This window comes from Lissotriton helveticus, chromosome 1_1 (assembly GCF_964261635.1).
Source record: "Lissotriton helveticus chromosome 1_1, aLisHel1.1, whole genome shotgun sequence".
NCBI lineage: Eukaryota > Metazoa > Chordata > Amphibia > Caudata > Salamandridae > Lissotriton > Lissotriton helveticus.
This window is the reverse complement of record NC_136057.1, coordinates 528,773,753-528,797,456: the sequence shown is the minus strand read 5'-3', so window position 1 is coordinate 528,797,456 and position 23,704 is coordinate 528,773,753. Positions and strand designations below refer to the sequence as shown.

The following is a 23,704-nucleotide window of genomic DNA, read 5'->3' as shown; positions in this document are numbered from 1 at the left end:
CTACATACAAACCATAGCTTTAATTTTCCTGGCACCAAGATTTAAATATTAGTAATCAATCTCTACAACTCATATAATAGCGTTAAACATTTTGAAAATTCATCTATTTTTTTTCTCCAAACATCAGTTTGAGTTCTGAAAATACATACGTTTTTGACTTGAATACAAACTTTTTAATTTTAGTATACATATAATTCACCCAAGCAAAAGCTTACATAGTAGTAGGCTGGACTGCATACAGGAGAGCTAAACTCATAGGTAGATTGGAGAGCTACTGGTAGCTCACGCTACTTATTGGGGACGCCTGTTCTGGTCGCTCATTAGAACACTGTAGTAAACTGCTGATCACGAGAGAGTGAACTGGCAGTCTGCTGCCGGTGTTGAAAGTGCATATTTCAGACTAAATGTCAAAATGTTTTGATGAAATAGAAGAGAAAGATATTTGAGAACTCACTTAAAACGTGCCCTGATTTTTTTTTTTTTTTTTTTTTTTTCTACAGCACCAACCATACATAATGTCTATGGCAAAATGAAACCCCTTATTGTGTTTCTATATGAATTAAATGTGATGAGTTTTACCAGTTTGATTCAATCAAGATGGCTTCAGGTGTGCCACACTTTTGTCATACGTAAGACTGTTAGCACTCTAGTTGTTCTTTAGAACACTCTGGGAGGCTGCAGTAGAACACACCAGAATCAACGGGCAGGCTGCTGCTGTTGGAAGTACATGTTTTACTGAGAAAGCCAGACTTCATTCTCATATGGCTGAGAAACATAGTGTGAATTTACAGAAAATTTGCTCTCATTTTATCTTCTCGAGCACCTTCTATAACCTCTATGGGAAAATCATGCTAAAACTGGTTTCTCTCAGCAGATGGCTTTTTCACCGGACAAAATTACCTGGGCAACAAATGATTTATATTGTATCTAAAATGTATGACCCTTTATACGTTCTCCTTTTTGTGACCCTCCAAATCTGCCATTCACTACAATGCATTTCAATGGGGTGCTATCATGTATGTTGGTCATAATATGGCTGCCATCACTTTGTGGTTGAGGTGCTGACTGCCAATCGGATTTCATCGTGTTATCTGTGCTCAAGCCCTGCCCAGATATAAAAATCTGGATTTCCTTTAATTTCTTAAACTACTGCATGGATTTAGACCAAATAACAAAGTGTGATCTGCAGAACAAAATCTACCTTTCTGCCAAATGTTGGTTAATTCTGTCAAGTGGTTCAGGCTGCAGGCGTGTCTAAAGAGTCAACCCGAATTAACATGGGAAATGCAATTTTTTTTACCTCACCGCTCCCCTTTTTCTCAGCCCTGGCTTGACTGATCACCCCCAAAACTTTCCATGCACAGCTATAATCACCAGGGCACTTTTTTGGGGAAGATTCGTCAATCACAGCCAAAGATATAGGCAAGTCAGAAAACACTTTTCCTATGGAAACATGGTTCTAACTATAACTACGTACCGGCGACCATCAGAAGTATGGGGGGGGGAGGGTTAGGGGTGTGTGTACACACGCTTTCTGTATTGCAGAAACTACACATTCTGAGGAAGTCAATATGCTTTTTGGATTTCATGGGTTGTATTACTAATCACCTCAAAACGAAAAGCACTCTTTCGTGGAAAAAGAACTTGTAATATTCCGTGCGCCACTATATACGTCTGCAGTTTGTAGAGCATGTGAGTCTACAGCACTGCATGCTGCAAACATAGTTAAAGGAAAGTAACATTTTCCATAATTAATTTGAGCATATAGTTGACTTTCGTTTTTAATATCCATGGTGTGAAAAGTCCATTAATGCAAGACCCATGGCAGGTTTTCAGGTTATTCATTTATTATGCAATTGAGTTACATTTACATTCATTGTTTGTATATGTATTTTAAAAGATGGCATAGATTGTCCCTTCTGAACATATTTTAGGTAATGGCTGTAGAAAAATAATTTTTGTCTGTTTGATCACTGATAAACTGTATTCATGTGATCGAGATGGGCACGGAATTAGGGGCGGGATTAGTTAGATGAAATGTACCAGCAAAGAATGAGTGGAGAGATGCTTGTGGGAGCCATTAAACTCCAGTTGCAGTTTTCAATGCTTAGTTTTATTATTCCCATTGCAGTTTTTTACAGTTTTATGTTTTTTGTTGTTTTTAGTTGCTACTGTGTGTAGGAAATTTCTTTAGCACAAACCCAGCAACTGAGGTTGAGTGGAAAGAATATAAAACAGGCGCTAAAAAAGGTAAGAATATAAAACTGGAGCAACAACCATTTTCGATGACGCTGCACCTTTCTTTAATGAACACTGATCATTTGAATAATGCAAGCTAACCATTCTTGGTTTGAAGTATTAAGATTTGTGTTAAGACAAAATAGTGCATTATTATAATCCAGCTCCAGTAAACGTACAGGTGAATATTTAAATGTTTTTCACAAAGTCTTGTAAATGTACGCATACCATACATTTACACTTATAGTTTTGCAAAGAGATGTTGGCCTCTATATTTACATAACTGGTCGGGGTTTCTGTTGTCAACACGGGGTTTCTGTTGTCTCATAATACACGTATATTCTTCTGATGGCTATATATTGAAACAATTGGGTACAAAAGCAAGAATTACTCCATGTAAAGCATCCAAAACAATGAATTTTCAAAAAGGTTACCAAAATAAAGATCTTAGTATTGAAGAAGGCTTGAGTGTTCAGGGATCTATTGTGTGCCGTGTTGGAAATAACAGTGGGTTCTACACTTTTTTGAAAGGTAATGCTTGATTGGCAAATTAAGATGGGGAAAGAATAAATTAAGTACCGTAAAATGGTAATTTCCTCATTCTACATTTGATATTTTGTGGAACTCAGTTATTTTTCTATTCTATTATTATATTGATCGTTCATGTTTAGTGTAACAAATTGCAGTTTCTTTCACAGTTGCAGCCCAGCAGGATGGATGAAAATGTCCTAATAATACTAGTGTTGGGTCTGTAGCCAATATCTAGGGCTACCTCTTCTACTGAACCTGAGGTTTAAAGACCGTTGCAAGTTCATTCTCCGTTTATTGTTATGTTAACACAATTTTTAAAGTGCATAGCTGCCCTGAAACGGTGTTTCCAGCACTAATTACTAGAACGACAAAAAACATAATGTTGTGCCAAAGCATCACATAAGAAGACCGAGAGCAGCCTAAACTAAAAACAGCCAGGTGTTATTTCGGAAGCTCAGATCATTTTGAGTCTTTCTTAACTGAGGCGGCAGAGTATTCCAATAGAGCTCAAAAAGAGCGTCCTTCCTTTCTGGCTTTTGTAATGGGAGGTACAGAGGCTAGATTCATGTCTTCTGAGCGCAGGGCCCTGGTAGGCAGATATGGTTGCATCAAGGCAGCCAAACAAAGGGACCCTTGCTTGTTAAGAATCTTGTGGGAAATGCACAGGGCTTTGAATTGTGTATGCTTTTCAATGGGCAGCCATTGGAATTTACAGAGTAGACGCGAGACAGAACACAATTTGAGGAGAGAGAAATTTGTCTGGCAGCTGCATTCTGGACAGTCTGTAACCGATTTATAACATCTTTTGCGCCAAAATCTAGAATGCTACAGTAGTCCAGGTGTAAACTGATCAGTGACTGTATAATCAGTTGATTGACTTGTCGAGTAAAGAATCTGACAACGGGTTTTAGGCTTTTCAAGGTCCCAAACCCCTCAGGCCACCTATCACCCCAAAGATGAGTCTCTTTACCCAGCAGGAGGATCGCAGTTTTATTGGCATTCAACTTGAAACAGTTATTGTGCATCCAGCTGCCGACTGAGGTAAAAAATGTTGAAAGTCAACTATGTCTTTGGTCATACCAGCGGATAGATGGACGACAAGTTGGCTATCGTCCGCATAGGGGCCCAATAAGATCCCTAAAGGCTTTACCACATAAGCTAATGGCCTGACATATACATTATATATAGCTTAGAGACGAACCCTGAGGGATGCCTTGTACCAACGCTCTTTGAGATGAAGCAAAAAGGTGGGGGGAGGGGGTGAATATCAGTTGGAAAGACCAATCACTTGGAGGCAAATCAAGTCAAGGCTTTGTCACGTACTCCTAATTTATGAAGTCGTCATGGCAGCACCGCATAGGAGACCACATCAAAAGCGGCGCTTAATTCTAAAACAATCCGTGCCTGAGAGCTGCCGTCCTGTGCAGCACTGTGTAGGTTCTCCGTTACTATCAGAAGAGCGGATTCCGTACTGTAGGAAGGTCTAAAACCATTCTGAGATGTGTCTAAACTGTGGTTTTGTTCTAAGAAATTTTTCAGGAGATTATTTACATGTTTCACCACTATCTTAGATAGAAAAGGTAGCAGAGAGATGGGGCGATAGTTTTCGGGCTGGGCTACATCGAAAGAGGGTTTTTTTCAAAAGAGGGATGATGGCATTCTTCCATGCCATTCGCACCACTGCCATAGTCATGGAGACATTGACAAGTTCTAAAAAAGAAATCATTACGCTACACCATCATTTCTTAGTTCTCATTCAAAGTTAGACTCCTCGGAACATTCTCCATAATCCTCATATCTAAGGAACTTTAGTAACACCATCATTTTAAACAGTGCTACACGTCCCAAGAGCAAAAGTGTCAGTCCTCTCCAGTGACTCTCATTCTCTTTGAATTTACAGAGAAAACTACGTAGGTTGCAGCTAAAGAACTTACCCGGTTCATGCGTGATAAAAAGACCCACGCTCCAGCAATTCTCAGCTATCGAAACTCGAGATGTTCATGGTGGGGTCCAAGTTGTCAGTTGATATTGCATGGATTTTTCCCAATTCATGTGGAGCCCAGAGTACCACCAAAATAATTCAAAGATCTGCTGTGGTTTATATGTGGTTGTATTTGTTTGTGTAATGTAGAGAAAGAAGTTATTTGTGTTTTAATGAGTTTCTCTCCTCGTGTCATTTAACCTCAACACCACACCAGTGTAGCACACTAGGGGCCTTATAATGCAAAGTTACTTCACTTAAGTATCTGAATTTTAAATGTTATACTGTTTGTGCACTCAAGGAGGTGATAGAATGGGTGAATGTTTAGCTAATCTAACCCACACTGAGTATATAAGACCAGAACTACTAGTTATGAAAGACAGAAGTTGTGTCTTGGTCCATATTTAAATTATGATAAATAATATAGGACTATTATAATATGTCTGTACTTGGCCGAAACCAGCATTTGGAACAGGATGCTGGTTACTTGTCTAGTGCCAATTGGCGAATATTAGCTTAGCCTCATATAGACTGGCTTGATCTTCTAGTTACTGTACATGAGCTGCTCTATGCAGTATGAAATATGGGCAGAGGGGATACCCCTGCGTTAATGGCCTCTCATTGGAGTTCTTCATAATGTATTGTGCTTAATTACTCCATAGACTACTGGAGTTCTGTAACACGTCACAGGAACTAGATTCACACTAATAATCTACAAATGATGCCTTAGTGGAGATCCTTCCTAAGCTGAGCAAAGATGCACAGACAGTTGCTCAGACAGATCTTTATGAAACCTAGGCTGTATGCTCCTAGAGCAGGAGCTTGTGATTAAAATAAGAAAAGTACTGCTTGTGTTGATGCATCCCATTCATAAAAGATTTGTTCTGGGATGCAGCATGTCTCCTAACCTAACCAGAGGTGCTTGCAAGCTGGTTGATGTATGTGGTTTTTAATGGAGACCCGTAGTGGTCAGTTGACTTCTTGGATATGGAGAATGCTTTCAACTCCGTTGTCTGAGCACTTATATGCTGTTCTAGAAACGATCAGATTTGGTCCAATAAAGTCTCCACCGCCTACTTAGGACAGAAATACTCCTGCCAGTAGAGGATAGAGTAGGGCATCCAATACGATTGCCCATTATCCATTTTATTGTTTCCACTGGCAGTGGAGCCATTGCTATGGCATCATAAGTTCTCTAGTCTGGAGTTGGACATTTGTCTCTCAGATGTCCAGTGTATAGTATCTGATGTCCAGAGTGTGGACACCGATTAACCCTTGTATATTCTTAATCCTTTTGCTCGTCTTTCAGCAGGGATGCATACGGTGAGCAGATTTAGTCTCGCATTTGGTCTGTGAGTAAACTGGAGAGTATCTGGTCTTTTCTGTGAGATCATGCTGACAGCAATGGATCTATCAACTCTGTTATCGGCTAGCACTATTTTCACGTTTCCAAGAAAAATGGTTAATCATTTGAATGTAAACTTGTTGGGGCAATCTTCAAATCCACAGGGTTAAAAAATAATTAATTAAGGATCCGAAAGAGGTTGTATGTATTTCAATGAGAAGTGGGGCTCTATTAGACATTCTGCACACTTGAAAACAGTGGACAATATCAAAGTGCCTCAAGTTAAATGCGTCAAAACCCATAATGTTGAGTTGTCAGGAAATTAATCTAATGCCATCCATTAATTACATGGCCTAAGATAACTAGGTCTCCAAACAATGTTTCACATGAGATTTATATATATATATACTGCTGCAGTATAGAAAGTGGCATGTGAGGGTCTCTGAGTATCTCTGAGGGTAGATTAGCGGTGTTACAGCAAGCTGCAGGTATATGCTTTCAGTCGCAGGGTTATCGGGGTCCTAGGGTCTCTAAGAGTTAATTGTCTGAGGTCTCAGACGGTAGACCATAAGTGTTAGAGTGGTGTCTCAGTACTTATTGGTGGTACCTATATGCAGACTGGATGTCTCTGCTATTGCCTAAGGACTTGCTGGGTCCTTTGATAGCAGGGGCAGTAGGCAGTAGTCTAATTGGGGGAATACATTGGATTGCTTGAATGATAGCTGTTAGTCGCTGGGAAACTGGTAGCAGGCAGTGTCTGTGAGGGGACTGCGAGTGTCTGAAGGGTGTCAAAGGGTCGCTATGGGCCAAGTGAGGTTCTTTGATGGCCTTGTTGAGGTTTCTGAAGGTTGACTGAGAGTTTGCAGTGCATCCTGTGGTGTGTAATGACCAGCCGAAGGTAGTTTTAGTGCGGACTCGGATATTGAATGATAGAAAATGGATATATGAAGACCAGTAGCCCTGTAACCTCGCTACTAGCTTCCTTAGATTTTCAGCATGCCCTCAAAGGGTATGTGTTGTGTCAGAGGTGGTTGCAGGCTGGCTGGGGTGTGTTCGATGGCAGATCATGGTCTTGGGACATAGCTGAAAGATTTGCAAAGCCCTCCTTGAGGTGCCGGATGGGTGGCATGGTCTCTGAGCCGTAGGTAAACAAATGGGATATTGTGGGCCCATCTTGGAGTCTCTGATTTTCAGCTAATAGCCTCTGAGTGCGGGACGATAGTCCTTGGTGGTTATCTGGAGGGCCTGCTGGGGGTGGGGGGTCTTTCAACTTTTTTACGGGGTCCTCTAGGTATTTAAAGATCTAGGGCCAGATGTAGGTAATTCTATTTTACCACTTCTTAAATACTGAATCATACCGATTCGGTATTTAAGAAGTGGTAAAATAGAGGGGGGGAGGGGGGTGTAGGTAATACAGACTCGGTAAATACCGAATCGTCAAGATTCGGTATTTACGGATTCTGTAAATACCGATTCGGTAATGCCCATTGATTCCTATGGGCATTGAAGCCCATAGGAATCAATGGGCATTACCGAATCGGTATTTACAGAATCGGTAAATACCGATTTCAGCAAGAGTGCAGGGGGTGTCACTTTGACACCCTCTAGCACCCCAAATACAGGCATGTGTGGCATGTGGCACACAGACATGCCCTAAGGGCATGTCTGTCTGTCACATGGCATAGGTGTGCATGCACACATGTGCATGCACACCTGGATTCGGTATTTTACCACCCAATTGGATTGTGTGGTAAAATACCGATTCTGAAAGGCCTTTGGGACTCAGAAGAGTCCCACCTACATCTGGAAATTACAGATTCGGTAAAAATACCGATTCGGTATTTTACAGATTCGGTAAATTTACCGAATCGGTAAAATGATGCCCCTACATCTCAATCACCAAATACCGGTCGGTAACGGCCGTTACCGACCGGTATTTGGGCTCCTACATCTGGCCCCTACTGAGGATGTCTGAAACATGGCTTTTAAGGTTTGAGTAGCCACGTTGTTTTAATTCTGCCCCAGTAGTCAATTTGAGATCACCAGGTCTATGATTAATTTCCCATCTCAGAAGGCATGCCAGTGGATAAAAACATAAACCTCCCTTTCTCAAGGAACTGGGCTCTGCTGTGATGTTCTTTTTAGTTCCGCTCAAAATCCCTTCTCTGGAATGCACTTGTGATTAACTAAAAAGCCAGTAGTGACTAAAGATGTCACAAAACACAAAGGTGCCGCTTCGCAGCTATTACAATTACATTTTTCAGTAGTTCGGCATAAATAGCTGGTTGCAGTTGGCTGATAGGGGTGTCTTGCTTTAATTTTTCTATTCTGTAAAGTCGTGCTTTCTTTTTTTATTTCAGTAACAACGAGAGGTTTAGTATAAAGTTAAAGCTCACATCTGAGAACTGGCAACCGACGTAAGAAACGCCTCAGACAAAACAGACCAGTTAAGCATAGCTAGAAAGTGCACATCCAAAGACAGGAGTGTTGAGAGAAAAAAAGCAAGTAAAATCAGCAAAGTGCAAGTGTGATTATGGCCGTGGTACAAGCTGCAGGTAGAGGAGCACAGAAGTATTTTGTCCTACCATGCATGCGTTTAGTACTGGGTACAGATCTGCATCAGGCTGCATGGTTTTTTCACACAGTTAAAAGTGGCTTCTCTGCAAGGGCCAATCAAATTAGTGGTAGTTTTGTACTATTTCCTAGAGGTTAGTGGCCGGGTTTCATCATGGCAGGGGGTGTCATCCATCTAATTGCATATTTTCAGTCGAAACGCTAGGAATGCTTGGAACTGTAGGCCCAGACTGAATGCTAAAACTGAATCTACGAACTGCAGCATAGATTTCAGGCTTAAGAACCAGTATCGCATGAATGCCACTAACTTGACTTTAGGGGAGTTGCAAACTATTGAAGGTTAATTCTATGATAACTGGAAACATGGATGATATGTAAAACAATAGAAAGACGAGAAGTGTGAAGTGAGAGAAGCGTCAGGTACGGTTGATGAGAGGTTATACCCCAAAACCGGTCCTAGGATGCATGTTTTCTCTTCCAGATCTGGACTGATGCTGTGCTTTAGCAAATTCTATTAACATAAGATGCACTTTGCCTTAGCTGTTGTGTTATTTCTGAGGCATAGGCCTGGACTGTGAATGATATTGCCACAAATTCAGTGACCTTTCAGAGACCCAGCCAGGCTTTGGTTGAGCAGGACCAGCTGGTGCCACTACCTTGGACTCAGTTGTTCCTGATAGTGATCACCAGACACCAGAACACTATACACCCAATAGCACAGGATGGGTCTTGTAGTTGTTTCTGAACCTGACCACAGTGCCATGTTGGCTGCACCCTTGTCTGTTCACTAAAACCATTACATCAGATTTGCTATTCCTCTAAAAAAAAATCATTTCTTTTGTCAGCTCCTATTCATACTTACGTTTTGGGTGCCAATAATCAGGATACAGTAAAATATTTTGAAGAGGCTGATGGATGCGAACTGGCGGAAAACATAACGTACTTGGGTATGTATTTAATAAACAAACGTTTTGGTATTTGAAAGTAGCAAGAATTGTTAATATTTATTTTGCCACATCTATTGTCCTCAAACACCACTCTAACTTTCAGTATTTAGCAATATTGTGACTGTAATTCACTCGATTTCAGTTTATACAGCATGACACATTTACGTAATAAGCTTGCAGTATCTGGAGCACCTATGACATTACGTTTGGTGCTATCTATTCTAATTAGGTTTATAGATTTTTAGTTCCTCTCATACTTGCAAAAGTTTATTCCAGAACAAGAAGTCCCACTTTCTGCTTGCCAAGACGTCCTGCCAGTCGGACGCCTAAGACCAGCAACAGCTATTGATTCTCAGCTGTAGCAAGAAAGATATTGCTGAACTGACTAAGTCTTAAACACCTTACTTTGGTTTAAATTGACGAGAAGTTAGACTAGCAAACACTGGCACTTGGTTGGCTAAATTGCTGCCACCTACCCTTCATTACCTTCACTCAAAGCTCTCTGAAGCCACTGCACGATGGTTAGCAGTGCTTTACAAAAACATAATGAAATAAAGTGTAACTGATGCATTGGGCTATGAACCTGGACATCAAAGCCCCGACCACCAGAGAAATAACCAACTATACCTAACTGATAAGGTCACGTGGGTTTAAGAGTCCTCATCTCGCAGCACCCAAACACTTCAATGGGATACAAAATGATAATAATGTAAATTACTGTGTTCGAAAGACCTAAATGTCTAAGCAAATGAATGTGGAAAAACCCAACCAAGTGTTTACCAAACAATGCTGGGTATTTGCTGACTCCGGTGAAACACATTATAGAAGGAATACAAGGCCAGTAAATGGCTAAAAAACAGACACAATGACCATGAAGAACATCTCCTCTCATGAACAATAAAATAACGTATGCCACAGACACAAAGCATTAATGAATGTTTTGGCATGCACAAACTGTGATATGGATACACAACACCACTTTGTGAAGCCTAGAATTCACTTTTCTAACTTGACACATCAACTTTCTAAGCGTAATGTAAGAAAGTCTGAAAGTCCTACTGGCTACCCCCATATTTATTATTTGATTGGCTTCTTTTTTTAAGTTTAGAAAGCTTTATTGAATAAGATATACAAAGTAAAACATTATTACAGAAACAAATGGCAATGAAAAAAGATAAGAGTAATAAAATGCAATATTATGGAACTCCATCCCTAATAGGGATCTAACGACTATACCAAGGAACAAAGCTTTTTAAAGGTATTTGGGGTTTTTTTTTGGGGGGGGAGAAGAGAAGAAGGAAAGGGAAAAGCGGAGGAGAGATAAGGCAGCCTAGAATACATCAATACCTGAAATTACTGTAGGGAAATAGAAATGAAAAGCAATAATAAACGTTATTAAAAGATAGGGGAGAAAAAGGGTAAAATTGAGGAAAAAAATTCAGAAAACCTGTCTGGAAAGAAAATCAGTCAGTGGTGACCATAACAAATATCTTTTGATTAGTAAAGGTACAGTGGTGGCAAAGGCACGGTCAAGTCTGTGGTGATGACAACAGGTTCCACCAAGCATTATATAAAATCTTTGAAGTATCCTTCCAATTGGTTGTAATTATCCGAAAAGAAATGGCTATATACAGATCTATACATTTCCGTGCATTACATTGAACATTCCATATAGTTGAAGAACCACCCAAAAAAATATGCACAATCTCAAAGGGATGATAGGTGGATAAGATCTCATTTAGTTTTAACCATATGCGAGACCAAAGGGACATAACCAACCGACAATGAAAGAACATATGGAGAAGATCACTATTAGTATGTGAGCAGGACCAACATTTATTGGAATCATGTAACTTGAATTTATGTAAATCAGAAGGAGTAAAAAAGTCTATTATAATTTTTTTTTTTTAAAGTCTGTGTGGTGCTGGCAGAACGAGACTGTGTGTATTTTAGACCAAAAGGTGTCCCAAACCTGAAAAGAATATTCATGATCTAGGTATCTTTCCCATGAAAGCTCAAGTTTAGATTTGAGCCTATCCGCATTGGGATGGGTTAGTATTTTATGAATAGCAGCAGCACTGAGAGGGATAGAGAAATCTGGTGGAGGTGAACGATTCGGGATGGTGGTGGCCAGAAAACCACTCTGAGAGAAAATGGAGGTTAGGGCCTGCTGAAGCAAGGGGAATTGAGAAGAGTGTGCATTAGAGAGATTAAAAGTATCACGAATGTCTGGGAAAGTTCTTAAGGAATTATCTTTAAGGAAATGATCATAGGTGATAATGCCTTTGTCAATCCATTCTTTCCAGAAAAGCGCTTTATTATTGATCTTTATAGATTTATTATACCAAATCGGAGTTAAAAAATGAAGGTTTGCTTGTGAAAAAGAGGAGCGGAATAATGTTATGTTATGTAGTTTTTATATAGCGTACGGCTACTCGGTAAGAGTGTCCCGACGCTTTCCACCAGCAGCTCAGAATAACACAACACAGCTAAAAACTGAAGACAACAGAGAAAAATAATAAAAACAGTAGACAATAAAACAGACTAAGAATTAAAAAGCCAGGTCTTCAGGCCCTTCCTAAACTGGAGTAAATTGGCAGTGCTGCGGAGCGGGAGTGGAAGCAGATTCCAAAGCTGGGGAGCTCTGCAACTAAAAGACCGCCCTCCAGCACGAGCCTTCCTCACCCGCGGGACCACAGCTTTAAAAAGGGATTCCGAGCGAAGAGAACGGACTGGATGATAGAAAGTGAGTCTCCGCTGCAGATATCCGGCCCCTGATCCATGCAAAGCTTTATGCATCAGGGTCAGGGTTTTAAACTGGATCCGCTTCCTAATGGGGAGCCAGTGCAACGTCTGAAGCAACCCGGAAGCTCGAGCTCGTCTGCCTAGGCCGAAAATCGCCCGGGCAGCAGAGTTCTGCACCACCTGAAGGCGCTGGACCAGGTAATCAGGGAGGCCAAGAAAGAGAGCATTGGCATAGTCTAGCCTTGAACCGACAAGAGCCTGCACAGTAATCCTCCTGTGCTCCTCAGACAGCAAGGGCAGAAATTTGCGGAGCATCTTCAGGATTCCGTAGCAGGTGCCGGCCAGGCCAAGAATATGACTACGTAGCGACAGCTGGTTGTCTAACCTGACGCCCACATTTTTGGCCACCAAGGAAGACTGTGCTGGAGGGTTCATGTCGGACGGCCACCAATGCTGCCACTCCGGATCGGCAACGCAACCGAAAAATAAAATCTCAGACTTGCCCGAATTGGCCCTCAGACTGTTCCGCTGGAACCAGTCGAAGACCAATGCAAGACAGTCCCGGATTCTCTCTCCATCAAACTCTTGGTCTTTCCCGCATGTGAAGAGGAGTTGCGTGTCGTCGGCATAAGAGACAATCTGGGCCCCGTAAGCCTCCACCAAGGCCGCCAAAGGGGACATAAAGATGTTAAATAACGTGGGGCTCAACACAGAGCCCTGTGGAACCCCAACTCCCAATGGCGACATCTCGGCGGAACTCTGGGAGACCCAGACCGTCTGGCGGCGGCCTTCAAGAAAAGAAGTAAACCACCTGAGCACCGTCCCCCTAAGGCCGATGTCATATAGCCTAGCTAAAAGCGCCTTGTGGGGGACGGTGTTGAAAGCCGCCGAAAGGTCTAACATGACCAGCATGGCCCTACCGCCGACATCCAGGGTCTCCCTGATGATCTCAGTCACCTCCAACAGAGCCGTTTCCGTACTAAAATTAGGACGGAAACCCGATTGAGATGGATGGAGCAGATTATCAGCTTCCAAAAAGCTCGACAGGACACCGTGGGCATGTTTTTCCGTTATCTTCGCCAGCGCTGGTAGAAGCGAGATTGGCCTGTAGTTCGCCAAAACCTCGGTGTCAAGACCCGGTTTTTTTAGGAGGGGGATCACCATTGCTCTTTTCCAAGAACTGGGGACCCTACCCTCCCTCAGGGAGGCATTGAGGATGGAGTTGACCAGTGGATTCACCACTGCCGCCATCCCGGCCAAAAATTTGGCAGGGCAGGGGTCCAGTGGCGAGCCGGATTTGAGATTGGCCAGCAGAGTCCGGGAGACATCGCTGGAAACAGCAGGGAAATCGGACAGCACCGCCGCAGATGTATGCGGAAGACTGCGGACTGCCCTCACAGCGCTGCTTCCGTCCGGTCCCTCCACGAAGGTAGCCTGAATATCCTTAATCTTATTTGTGAAGAAACCAGCAAGATCACACGCCCAAGCATCCGCCGAAGCTGGTGGAGGCGGATGGGAGCTGGCGGTCGTAAACTCCTTCACAATATTAAAGATCTCCTTACAGGAGTTCGCAGATGCCTCGATCCTCCTAGCCAGATAGTCCCTCTTGGCACCAAGGATGTCCCGATGGTAGGCCTTCACCGCCGCCTTATAAGCGATTTTGGCCTCCCCATCATACAGAAGGCGCCAGGCCCTCTCGGCCACCTTGCACTGGCTCCGAGCCAAACGGAGCGCCTCCGTGAACCACGGTGCAGATTGCCGTGCCGCCGTGGACCGGGGGGCTATCCTAGGGGCAAGATCGTCAAGCCTATCGGTGAGCCATCGCTGCATAGTCTCCGTGTCGCTGTCCAAATCGCCCGAAAGATGACAAGGGTGATCCAGCAGCGCCTGCTCTAACATGTCGGGTGTCACTCTATGCAGCGCTCTCGAGGCCGGTCTGAGCACAGTAGGCGCTCTGTAATCCGAGTGCGCACATTCCAACACCGAAAAGCTGATCAACCAGTGGTCAGTCCAGAGCATCTGCAGGGTATCAACCTCCGTGAGTGGCACAGACGAAAACACCTGATCCAGGGTATGCCCCTTCTCATGTGTTGGCCCCGACACGCACGGTAAAAGGCCAAGCGGAGATGTAACATCCAGCAGTTTGACCGCATCAGGGTCGTCTGCCACATCAAGGTGGAAATTGAAATCACCGACCACAATACAGTGCTGTGAGGTCAGCGCCAACTCCGAGACGGCTGTCTGCAGATCCTCCAAAAAGGAACCCACAGGGCCTGGTGGTCTATAGACCAGTAACCCCTTCATGGCCTGACCCGGGGACAGTCTGAGCATAAAGGCGAGCGACTCGGCATTCCCGATGGAGTTCAAGGGAAGCACTGAGCAGGAGACGCACTTTTTCACCACAACCGCGACTCCACCTCCCCTACCCTTAGCTCTGTCCTGTCGGAAGATATTATACTCCGGAGGAATAGCTGAGAAGACGTCCGGATTGGAGGCCTCTCCCAGCCAGGTTTCCGTCAGTAGCAAGCACAGGGGATTTTCCCTGACCAGAAGATCATGAATGTGCAGGGCGTGGCGACCGACCGACCTCGTGTTCAGCAACAGGCAGAGATGCTTCACGCCAGCAGTTGCCGGGCGAGGAACTGTAGCACAAGTCCAAGAAGGCGTCCATCCACAGCCCGGACAGCGTCGTTTGCCCCTAAACCGCCCTGGAAAAACGGAGCGGCAGGAGCTGGAATGGCCCCGCATGTCCCGCAATGACGCAGAGGAATAACAAATCATCGCAGCCAGAGTAGTGCCGGACCAAGGTGCCCCGACGCCTCCGGGACGCTGACGGGCGCAGACGGGCAGGACTCCGGCACGACTCAGGCACAGCGAGGGCGTCAACCTGCGCGTCACGCTGCGCGTAGGGGAGCGACTTTAAATAGGCGCTCCAGTCCTTCCTCTAGCGCGAGTCCGCTCCAAGATGGCGGCCGCCGCCGGATGGAAAGCCCCAATCCAAAATGGCCCCCAAGGTAGTGCCCCCAGACCCGGACCCACCAAAGTGGTGGTGCTTTCAGGCACACTAGTGCGGTTTTAAGTGCGGTGAGGGGAGAGAGGGGCGCGAGCTGCAGGCAGCCGAATTAAGAACAGGGGTAAGTGCGAGAGCTATGCTTTAGAGTGTTTAAATATGGGAGTAAGAAATCTCTTCGGAGGTTGGGATAGGCGAGTAGCTGTAAGGAAAGAAAAAGGAGTGATTTGTGCGAGTTCTATTGAGCTCCATGCTGTTAGGGAAGGAGAAGATGAATCTGTTAGGAAATGCCAAATTTGTTTTAAAGTAAAGGCCAAATGAAACCTAGCAATATTAGGACAGTTAACCCCACCAAGATCTTTGGGCTGTTGGAGGCGATAAAGAGAAATTCTAGCTATGCGATTATTCCACAAGAACTTTGTTAGGAGGCGATTTATGGTTTTGAAGAAGAAATGCGGGAAAGGGATAGGAAGCATTGAGAGGTAGAAATTGACAATAGGAAGTAACATCATTTTAACAGCTGCAAGCCTTCCCCACCAGGATAAGAAAAGGGGGGACCAACCGGCTATGAGTGAGATCATCTTTTTAAGTATATCCTTATGATTGAGTTTAATAGTTTCTTTAATAGTATTTGCATAAAGGATACCTAAACACCTAATATATCTGGGATTCCATTCAAAGCCAGATCCCTGGAACATATGAGAGAGGCAGAATTTGTTAAGAGGTAGGACGTCAGATTTGTCAATATTTAATTTGTAGCCAGAAACTAAGGAGTAATCCTGCAGCAAAGAGAAGAGTGCGGCTAAGGAAGTAGCTGGGTTAGAGATGTAAAGTAAAATGTTGCCTGCTTAAGCAGTAAATTTAATTTCAATATTCTTATATGGAGCCTGTATAGGATGATGAGCACCGTATTTTTTCCAAGAAGGGTTCTAACGCGAGAATGAAAAGAAGGGGGGCCTCCTTGTCCGGTTCGTCCATGAAGGGAAAAGAATTTAGATTGAACGCCATTGACCCAGATAGAAGTAGATGGATCAGAGTACAGCAGTTGAATATAATGGATAATAGGAGGACTAAAACCATGCCATCTCAACGCTCCAAACATAAAATCCCAACTAACCCTGTCCAATGCCTTTTTAGCATCTAATGTGATAGCTGCAACAGGGGAGTCCATCTTTGAAGCAAGGTGTATGATATTCAGAATAGTTCTCGAGTTATCAGTAATAGATACTTGATTGGCTTCTTAATCCGTATTTGAATACGCACTGGCATTTTTACATAAGAAATTCTTAGTAGAAGGAATGTAATCCTGAAGTTTTATCTTAGGATACCTGATTGTCTAAAAGGACAGATTTTTATATTTTATTGTACTAAAAACTACAAGGTATTCATGCAATTGGAATAAAGTGGTACTGTAGCATGGTATGGTCAACTTTTCTAAACCTTGTTAGGAAGTATGTGCTTGTGTGGTAAGAAGCGGGTTGTGCGGAGAATGATTACTAAAACTGGTCTGCATGCCAACTCTAAACGTAATGTAAGTTATAACCTTATTTCAATTAACACCCTAAAAAGGTGTGTTCATTGAAATTAGTTTACAGCTTGCATTACGTTTTGAGTATTTACTAGTCATACCAAATGATCTTGTTTTATAAAATGTGTTTAATTATCTATTGATTTGTATTCTTAAGCTGTGTTAATACTCTTTGGCAAAGTCAGTAGGCCAAGCTTTAATGTGCCAAAACATTAAAGCCACTCTTGTTGGCTTTTATAAATACTTGTACTTCATGTTTCCTGCTTACAAGTTGGCTGAGACCCAACTTACTTTTGGTGAATTTCTTTTGCCTCTTTCCATGGAACAGGAATGGAGTCAATCTTGCTCTGCTGCTAGTGTTCATTCTTCATGCACTTGATGATTCAGAGGAACATGAGTTCTATCTGTCAGCCTCATATACAATAATGCTAGTCCACAAATTGAACCATCAACATTTTTGTTAAGTAACATTAATTGGTCTGTTTGTTGCCCATAGCGACACAGATAAGCAAATGATTCCGAATCTGTTTTAAGTAAACATACACATAAAAGTATTACTTTCACACAGCAGCCATTGCACAGGAAGCGTGAACTCTGAGTTACCTGAGATTAATTCCACCTTCCGGTATTAAGTACCGATTAGTTGAACAGTTGTGGTGAATATAACATTTGTAGCGATTTGTAATGATGTGGACAACCTGCGATACTGCAGAACACAGCTAATGAAATATTATACCATTGTTGTTTATTATTGACAATTTGAGTCCATGTCTACTGTTATGAATGTGTTGCTAATGTTGCACTCCATTGCCCCATGTCCAAGTGTTTTTAGGGACAAATCACCAACCCATATTCTGCAATCCTTGCTCCTTCACACGTTCAAAAATAAATTGTTCCGGATAACTGCTTATTAAATTGTAACATACTTTGTCCAACTTTAGGGTGGTAAACTGAAGAATAGGTGACTGATGTGAATGATATTGTTTTATCCGTATGTCTTTGACTTAGGTCGTAAAGGTCTCTTTACCGGTGCATCTGGTTTACAAATTGCCTACCTCAGTGGTACAGAATCTCACAGTGAACCAGCTCCTGCATACAGTTTTACTGGCAAAGATGTTGCATCACTCAAGACCTCACTACTTTCGCAGTCAAATTTCAAAGGTGTTGATATCTTACTCACATCCCCATGGCCAAAAGATGTATGGAACTATGGCAATATTCCCGTAAGTACTGTCTAAATATAGAAAATCAAGTTATATCTGAAAACTACTTGTCCGATTTATGTAATCTGTGATCTTAGTCTGAATAGTCCCCATTACTTTCTCACCACTCCTGCCTCGTTTTGTCTTGTCACATGATTTCTGACATAATTTACCCTATGTCTATACCTTAGCCATTTTTTGTATATTTAACTTTGACTCAATTAGCCTTGCTATGTCTGTATTGTAGACTTTTTTCCTACGTATAAATGTTTGGTATGCTAAAGCGCATATTTTTCTGGTAAAGCCTGCACATTTTCCATATTGTTTTGAGGCATATAGAATAACCAGTTTCAACGGAGAGCACTAATTAGCTTTGATAATTGTCTGTCAGGCTCCACGTGTTGCGTTTTTCTAGGTTTTCTCTATTGTATACTTATAGTCAAAGAGATGTTGCTGTACCAGTTTCTCGAAGCTTCCTTTAACAAAAATATTAATAATTGTACATCTTGGCCGTGGTGTGAGAAAGTGGCTCTTAGAAACTTTTCAGTGAAAATCTCGCAATGTTATCCAATGGGAGAAAATTCATGTTACAGGTAAAGTACGTTCTCGTTACTTTTGTAATCCAGTACTGGGCTCCTAGGTCCAGCACTGGGATCTTTACTTAAGACGGGTAAGTAATTACGTTTCAGTAGTAGGTACGAATTTTAAGGAATATTTCAAGTTTTCAAAAGTAGACACTTATAAGAAATTTCATAGAAAAGCAGACAATGGATTCCTATGGAGAAAATTCAGGTTACTAGTAAACCCGATTATGATTACTTTTGCGGTGCAGTACTGGGATACAAGGTAGAGTACTGGCTTCTCTCCTGATCACAGGTGAGTACTTTGGAATTTGGTATTCGGCTGATTTTATTGGAATATTTTAGAGTTTCAAAACTTCACACAGAAGAATTTTCGAGTCAAACCAGTCAATGCTATCCTATGGCAGGAAAGTGAGTTATCGGTTTCCAGGTGAGGACTCGACCAGTGAAGTTAAGGTTCTGGGCATAGATTTAGGGGTCCCCCAGGGTCAGGTAGGTACAGTAGGTACACCCTCAGCGGCACAGGGGCAGCCGGGTGCAGAGGTAGTTAGGCCCAAGGAGAGGCAGGGGGCCTTCGGTTGGTGGCTGCTGGCTAGCAAGCCACGCTGCTGTGGGAGCTGGGCTCCTGATCACTTGCGTCGGGCGCTCAATGTTATTCAATGGGAAAGGTAAAAAGGGAACAAAGGCTGCAGACTCTGGGACGGTGATTCTTCAGGTGCGACCACCACTTCGAGAGGTAAGTTGGCATCCTGGAGAAGAGGTAGGTATATTAAGGGAGGCACAGGGGGCGGCAGGGCGCCGGGTGCAGGGGTGTCTTTGGGTGTCGGGGAAATCAAACCCTCAGCTGGTCGCGGTTGGAGGGGTCCCTGGTTCTGAGGTTGCAGGTGTCTCCTGGTTCGTCGAGGGGGGGTCTTTGGGCACTGGACTTCGGGTCCCAGTTGCCGGGGGGACGTCCTCGTGGTCTTGGATCACTCTGGCACGGGCCGGGCTCGGCGGGTGCAGACTGGGGTGGTCTTGTGCTTCCTGGCTGGCTCCAGGGGTATGGTTGTTGAAGCAGAGCCTCTGCTTATGGGAGTCCCAATCTTTAAGAGGGTCAAGGCAGGCAGGTCCTCTGGGGGTCCCAAGTTTGCTGTGTGCAGGAGTCGCCGGGATTAAGCAGGAGCAGGTTCCAGGATCGACAGGCCGGTAGGGCTGGGGCCAAGTCAGTTGGTATCGTCCTGATGTTAGCAGCTGCACGGCGGGTCTTCTTCCGCTTGATCTTCTTTCTTCTTTTCGGGTTCTGAGGAAGGAAGGTTCAGGGAGCCCCTAAATACTGAATTTAGGGGCGTTACAGGTAGGGCAAGGGCAGGGACCAACAGGTCCCTGTCCTGGGGTGGGTACACACCCTAGCCTGCTCCTCTCCGGTGGGAGGGGGGCAGGAGCCTTGCTGTGATTGGGCAGGGCTCCCCATCCTCAAGATGGACGGAGCCCGGGGTCGTGCTTAACCTCGCCTCTCCTACCTGAGGGGTGGGGTTGGCACAGGCTGGCACCCCCCCCCCTTCCTAACGTAGGGTTTCCCGCCAGTCTTCCTGCCAGAGTGGGGGTCAGAACCGGTGGGGCCAGTTGCTGGGTACAGCAAATGGTCTGGAGAAGCTCACAGAGGCGGCAGGCCTTTGAAGCTTCCCCCTGCCCATCCTGGGGGAGGAGACCTAGCACTTCGCCCAGTATGTGCATTGTTGCAGGCCCAGGAGAGTTGGGGGCTCTCCACCCAGGGGTCCAGTAACATGTCTGCTGGGTGGCACCCTCTCAGTCCAGACATGGATTGTAGGTTATGTTTCAGGGGGCATCTCTAAGATGCCCTCCGGTGCATTTTAAATTAAATCTCACACTGGCATAGGTGCGGGTTTAATGTGCTGAGAAGTTTGATACCAAACTTCTCAGTCTTCAGTGAGGCCATCATGGTGCTGTGGAGTTCGTAATGTCGACCTCCCAGCACCACATACTCTCAATGGCAGCACTGCACTTAGTGCCCAGGAATGGCCCTGGGTACGGTAGGGGCACAGGACTCGCGCACCTGTGCCCACACCACTGGCATAGGGCACCCAGCTAGAGGGGTGACTGAGGTATGCCAGGGCAGTAGGTCTGGTGGGCATGGCACACAGGGATGTGTGCTATGTCGACTGTTTGTTTAGTTCTGTACTTAGACACTCAGCCTGCAAAGGCAGTGTGTGGGTGTCAGGGTACAGGGCCCCTAAGGGTGGCACAATAAGTGCTGCAGCGCTTAGAGGTCTTCTCTGGTCACCATGCCCTGGGTACCATATACTAGAGGCTGATAGGTGGCCGGAGATGCCAATTGAGTTTTAGTTTCAACACAGTTTTAGGGAAGTAATACAGGTCCTGGGTACACTCAGTCAAAGCACATCAGCAGTTCAGCAAAAAGTGGGGGCATATCAATGCAAGAAAGATGGCACTTTCTCACATATGGTCACTGAAAACATCTGGCAATGCAGGGCCAAACTAAGTAGCAAGTAAAGGTAAATTATGCGGTATAATGTAACCCAATCTTAGTCTGTATTTTGGTATTTTTGTCATTTCATCACCTGTGAATACTTTCTGGGCAAAGTTGTGCCTCTTTAGTACCAGATTAACACCTGAATGTAGCAATTGGAACCTGAAAGGTCTGCCATTGAGCGAAGCCATGTCTTAGCACTTAACAGATCTGTTTCAGCTAGGAACAATGTTTTGGGAGGGAAATCTGCAAGGTATGTTGCAGATGACGAATTACGTGGCAAAGGAAAGAAATCCATAATTATGCAGGAAACTCTACAGGATTGCATAATTCTGGTGGCACTGATCTTCGTGTACCTATTAATTGTGGTACTGGAATGGTATAACAGCATTCAGGAAGTGATTGCTCTAATTGGTAGCAGAGAGTAGTTTTTAGAGTTGATTTCATGAGTAAGAACACTGGTATATGGAGCACTTTGTCCTTCTGGAATTGAATAAAGTCTTTTATGTTGAGTGAGGTGTATGTTTTTATTTTCATTGTTGTGGCAACATGGATAACATTTTGTATGTCACGTGCAACTTGCTTTTGATACTTTTCTCATGATACAAAACAATTAAATATGTTGTTCGGATTGCTAAATGATTATAATCCCGCCAAAATTATTATGCATGTTTCTTTTGTGTAAACTAAATTTTACTAATAAAAGTTTTTCCTAATGTAGGGTGAAGTGGATACCAAGCGATGCGGTTCTACATTAGTAAGCAGTTTGTCAATGGCCATAAAGCCAAGATATCACTTTGCTGCATTGGAAGGGGCAAATTATGAACGCCTTCCTTACAGGTAGGTGGCAGGGTTACAGAAATGTTTGGTCTGTATGTGTAGATAACTTTGTCATCTACAGAAGTACCACTATGTCAAATGTACTTGTTCTCTCATGCTGATTAGTTAACACATCAGATTGTGTGTGATTTGACTGGTCACTTCTCATGTTGCATCTCCCTGTAAATGACACTTTTAAATATCATATGCGTCCTCCTGTATCTGCATACTTTAAGCAGTGTTACATTTAGTTCACACTTGTGTTCAGCCACCCAACCTAAATGGCAGAGTCCCCCTTTCTGCCAGTAAACCTATATTGTGAGAATATTTGTCCATTAGTTAATGTGGTGACTTAAATTATTGTTTGGATGTGGGTGGAACTTTGTAACAGCACGGAATTGTTCTTCACATTGTTGATTATTGTACATTAGCAAAAGCAGAAAGAAAAACCATCGAAATTAATATCATCTTTCACACTAAATCTACTTATCAGTTATAAGTCTCCATAAGCTGCCATCATCTTGCCTGGTGCCCTGGAAGATCATTTGGGGAGCGAGCTCTTAGATTTCTAGGTCATGTCTCTCTCCTCCTGAGGAACGCCTAAAGAAAAATGCAGAATAGTTGTCCTTTTTCTGGATCCAGCTTTGTTAAGCAAAACATGAAGTCATCACTTGTACCTTAGCTTAATTGTGGAGAATGCGCTTCTCATGTCAAAATAGCTGCATCTTTGGATCTATTCATCATTTAGGTTACGCCTACACAACGCTTGTGCGGTCTCTTCGAGATGTGCTGTATTCAGGATATGGGAATGAAGCTCCGCCTACTTTATTTTAATTGGCTCCTGTCGCTGTACTTTGTAAATTGTGGCTTTTCATTGGTCAATGGGTTTAGTAGTCCATTCTTGTTACCGCGAATTCTCTTCTTGTAACCTCCCATGAGGACACCCCCTGTTATGTGTTGTTACTCGTAAGATTAAATGTTTTTCACTGCTCTTCCATTTCGCTAGTTTTGTATGTGCGCGGCGTGCCTTGGCAGGAATAATGGCGGCCACACCTTTCTTTTATTTGCTGAGCGCAGCAGCATTCCTTTTTATTAGTTGCTTTCCTTCCGACAACGTGGGCAAAAGCTAGTTATTGGGTTGTTGCTCACACAGCTGATTGGGAAACAATAAAGTGATTATTTCTAAAAGCATCCTGACGCATTCCCAACCTTTCCTTTCCGAAGCGGAGGTTGCCAGTAGATTCATTTACCCCTCTGCATAAGCCACTCCCCCGCACATCAATGATTACTCCGTGCCCCCCGTTACCGCTTCTTTTAATGTTATGTTATGTTATTTTATAAAGCTCACAGATACTCAGGAGTGTCCCGGCGTGTCCACCATATGAGAGGTGGAGAGTGATACTTAGACAAAGAGATGTGTTTTCAGGAGCTTTCTAAAAGCCAGTGGATCCTTGATGTTCCGAAGAGCAAAGGGAAGGGTGTTTCATGCCATGGTGATTTCCAGGCGAAAGAGCTGCCACCTAACCTCTGGCCTTTAAAGTGGGGTGCCAGAGCCAGAAGTTGAGACGAGGAGCGCAATTGACTCAAGAGGGGCATAGAAAGAGAAGCGTTTTTGGCCTTGGCCGTATAGAGCACAATGGGCAATGATTAGCGATTTAAACGGAACCCTTGCAGCCAAGGGCAGCCAGTGCAATGAGCGCTAGTGGTGGATCACA

The 23,704-nt window shown here is 43.6% G+C and overlaps 1 protein-coding gene across 2 annotated transcripts in view; it reads left to right on the top strand.

The window, feature by feature from the left end:
- CWF19L1 (CWF19 like cell cycle control factor 1) overlaps positions 1-23,704 on the top strand; it is a 162,828-nt gene that overhangs the window by 32,801 nt on the left and 106,323 nt on the right. Inside the window, exons 3-6 of one of the 2 annotated variants that reach the window (XM_078673992.1) lie at positions 2,166-2,250; positions 9,515-9,616; positions 17,908-18,122; positions 21,892-22,010. In XM_078673992.1, the coding sequence (XP_078530118.1) occupies positions 2,166-2,250; positions 9,515-9,616; positions 17,908-18,122; positions 21,892-22,010 (521 nt within the window). The remainder of the gene's footprint in view (positions 1-2,165; positions 2,251-9,514; positions 9,617-17,907; positions 18,123-21,891; positions 22,011-23,704) is intronic. The other variant, XM_078673993.1, reaches the window with a different exon arrangement.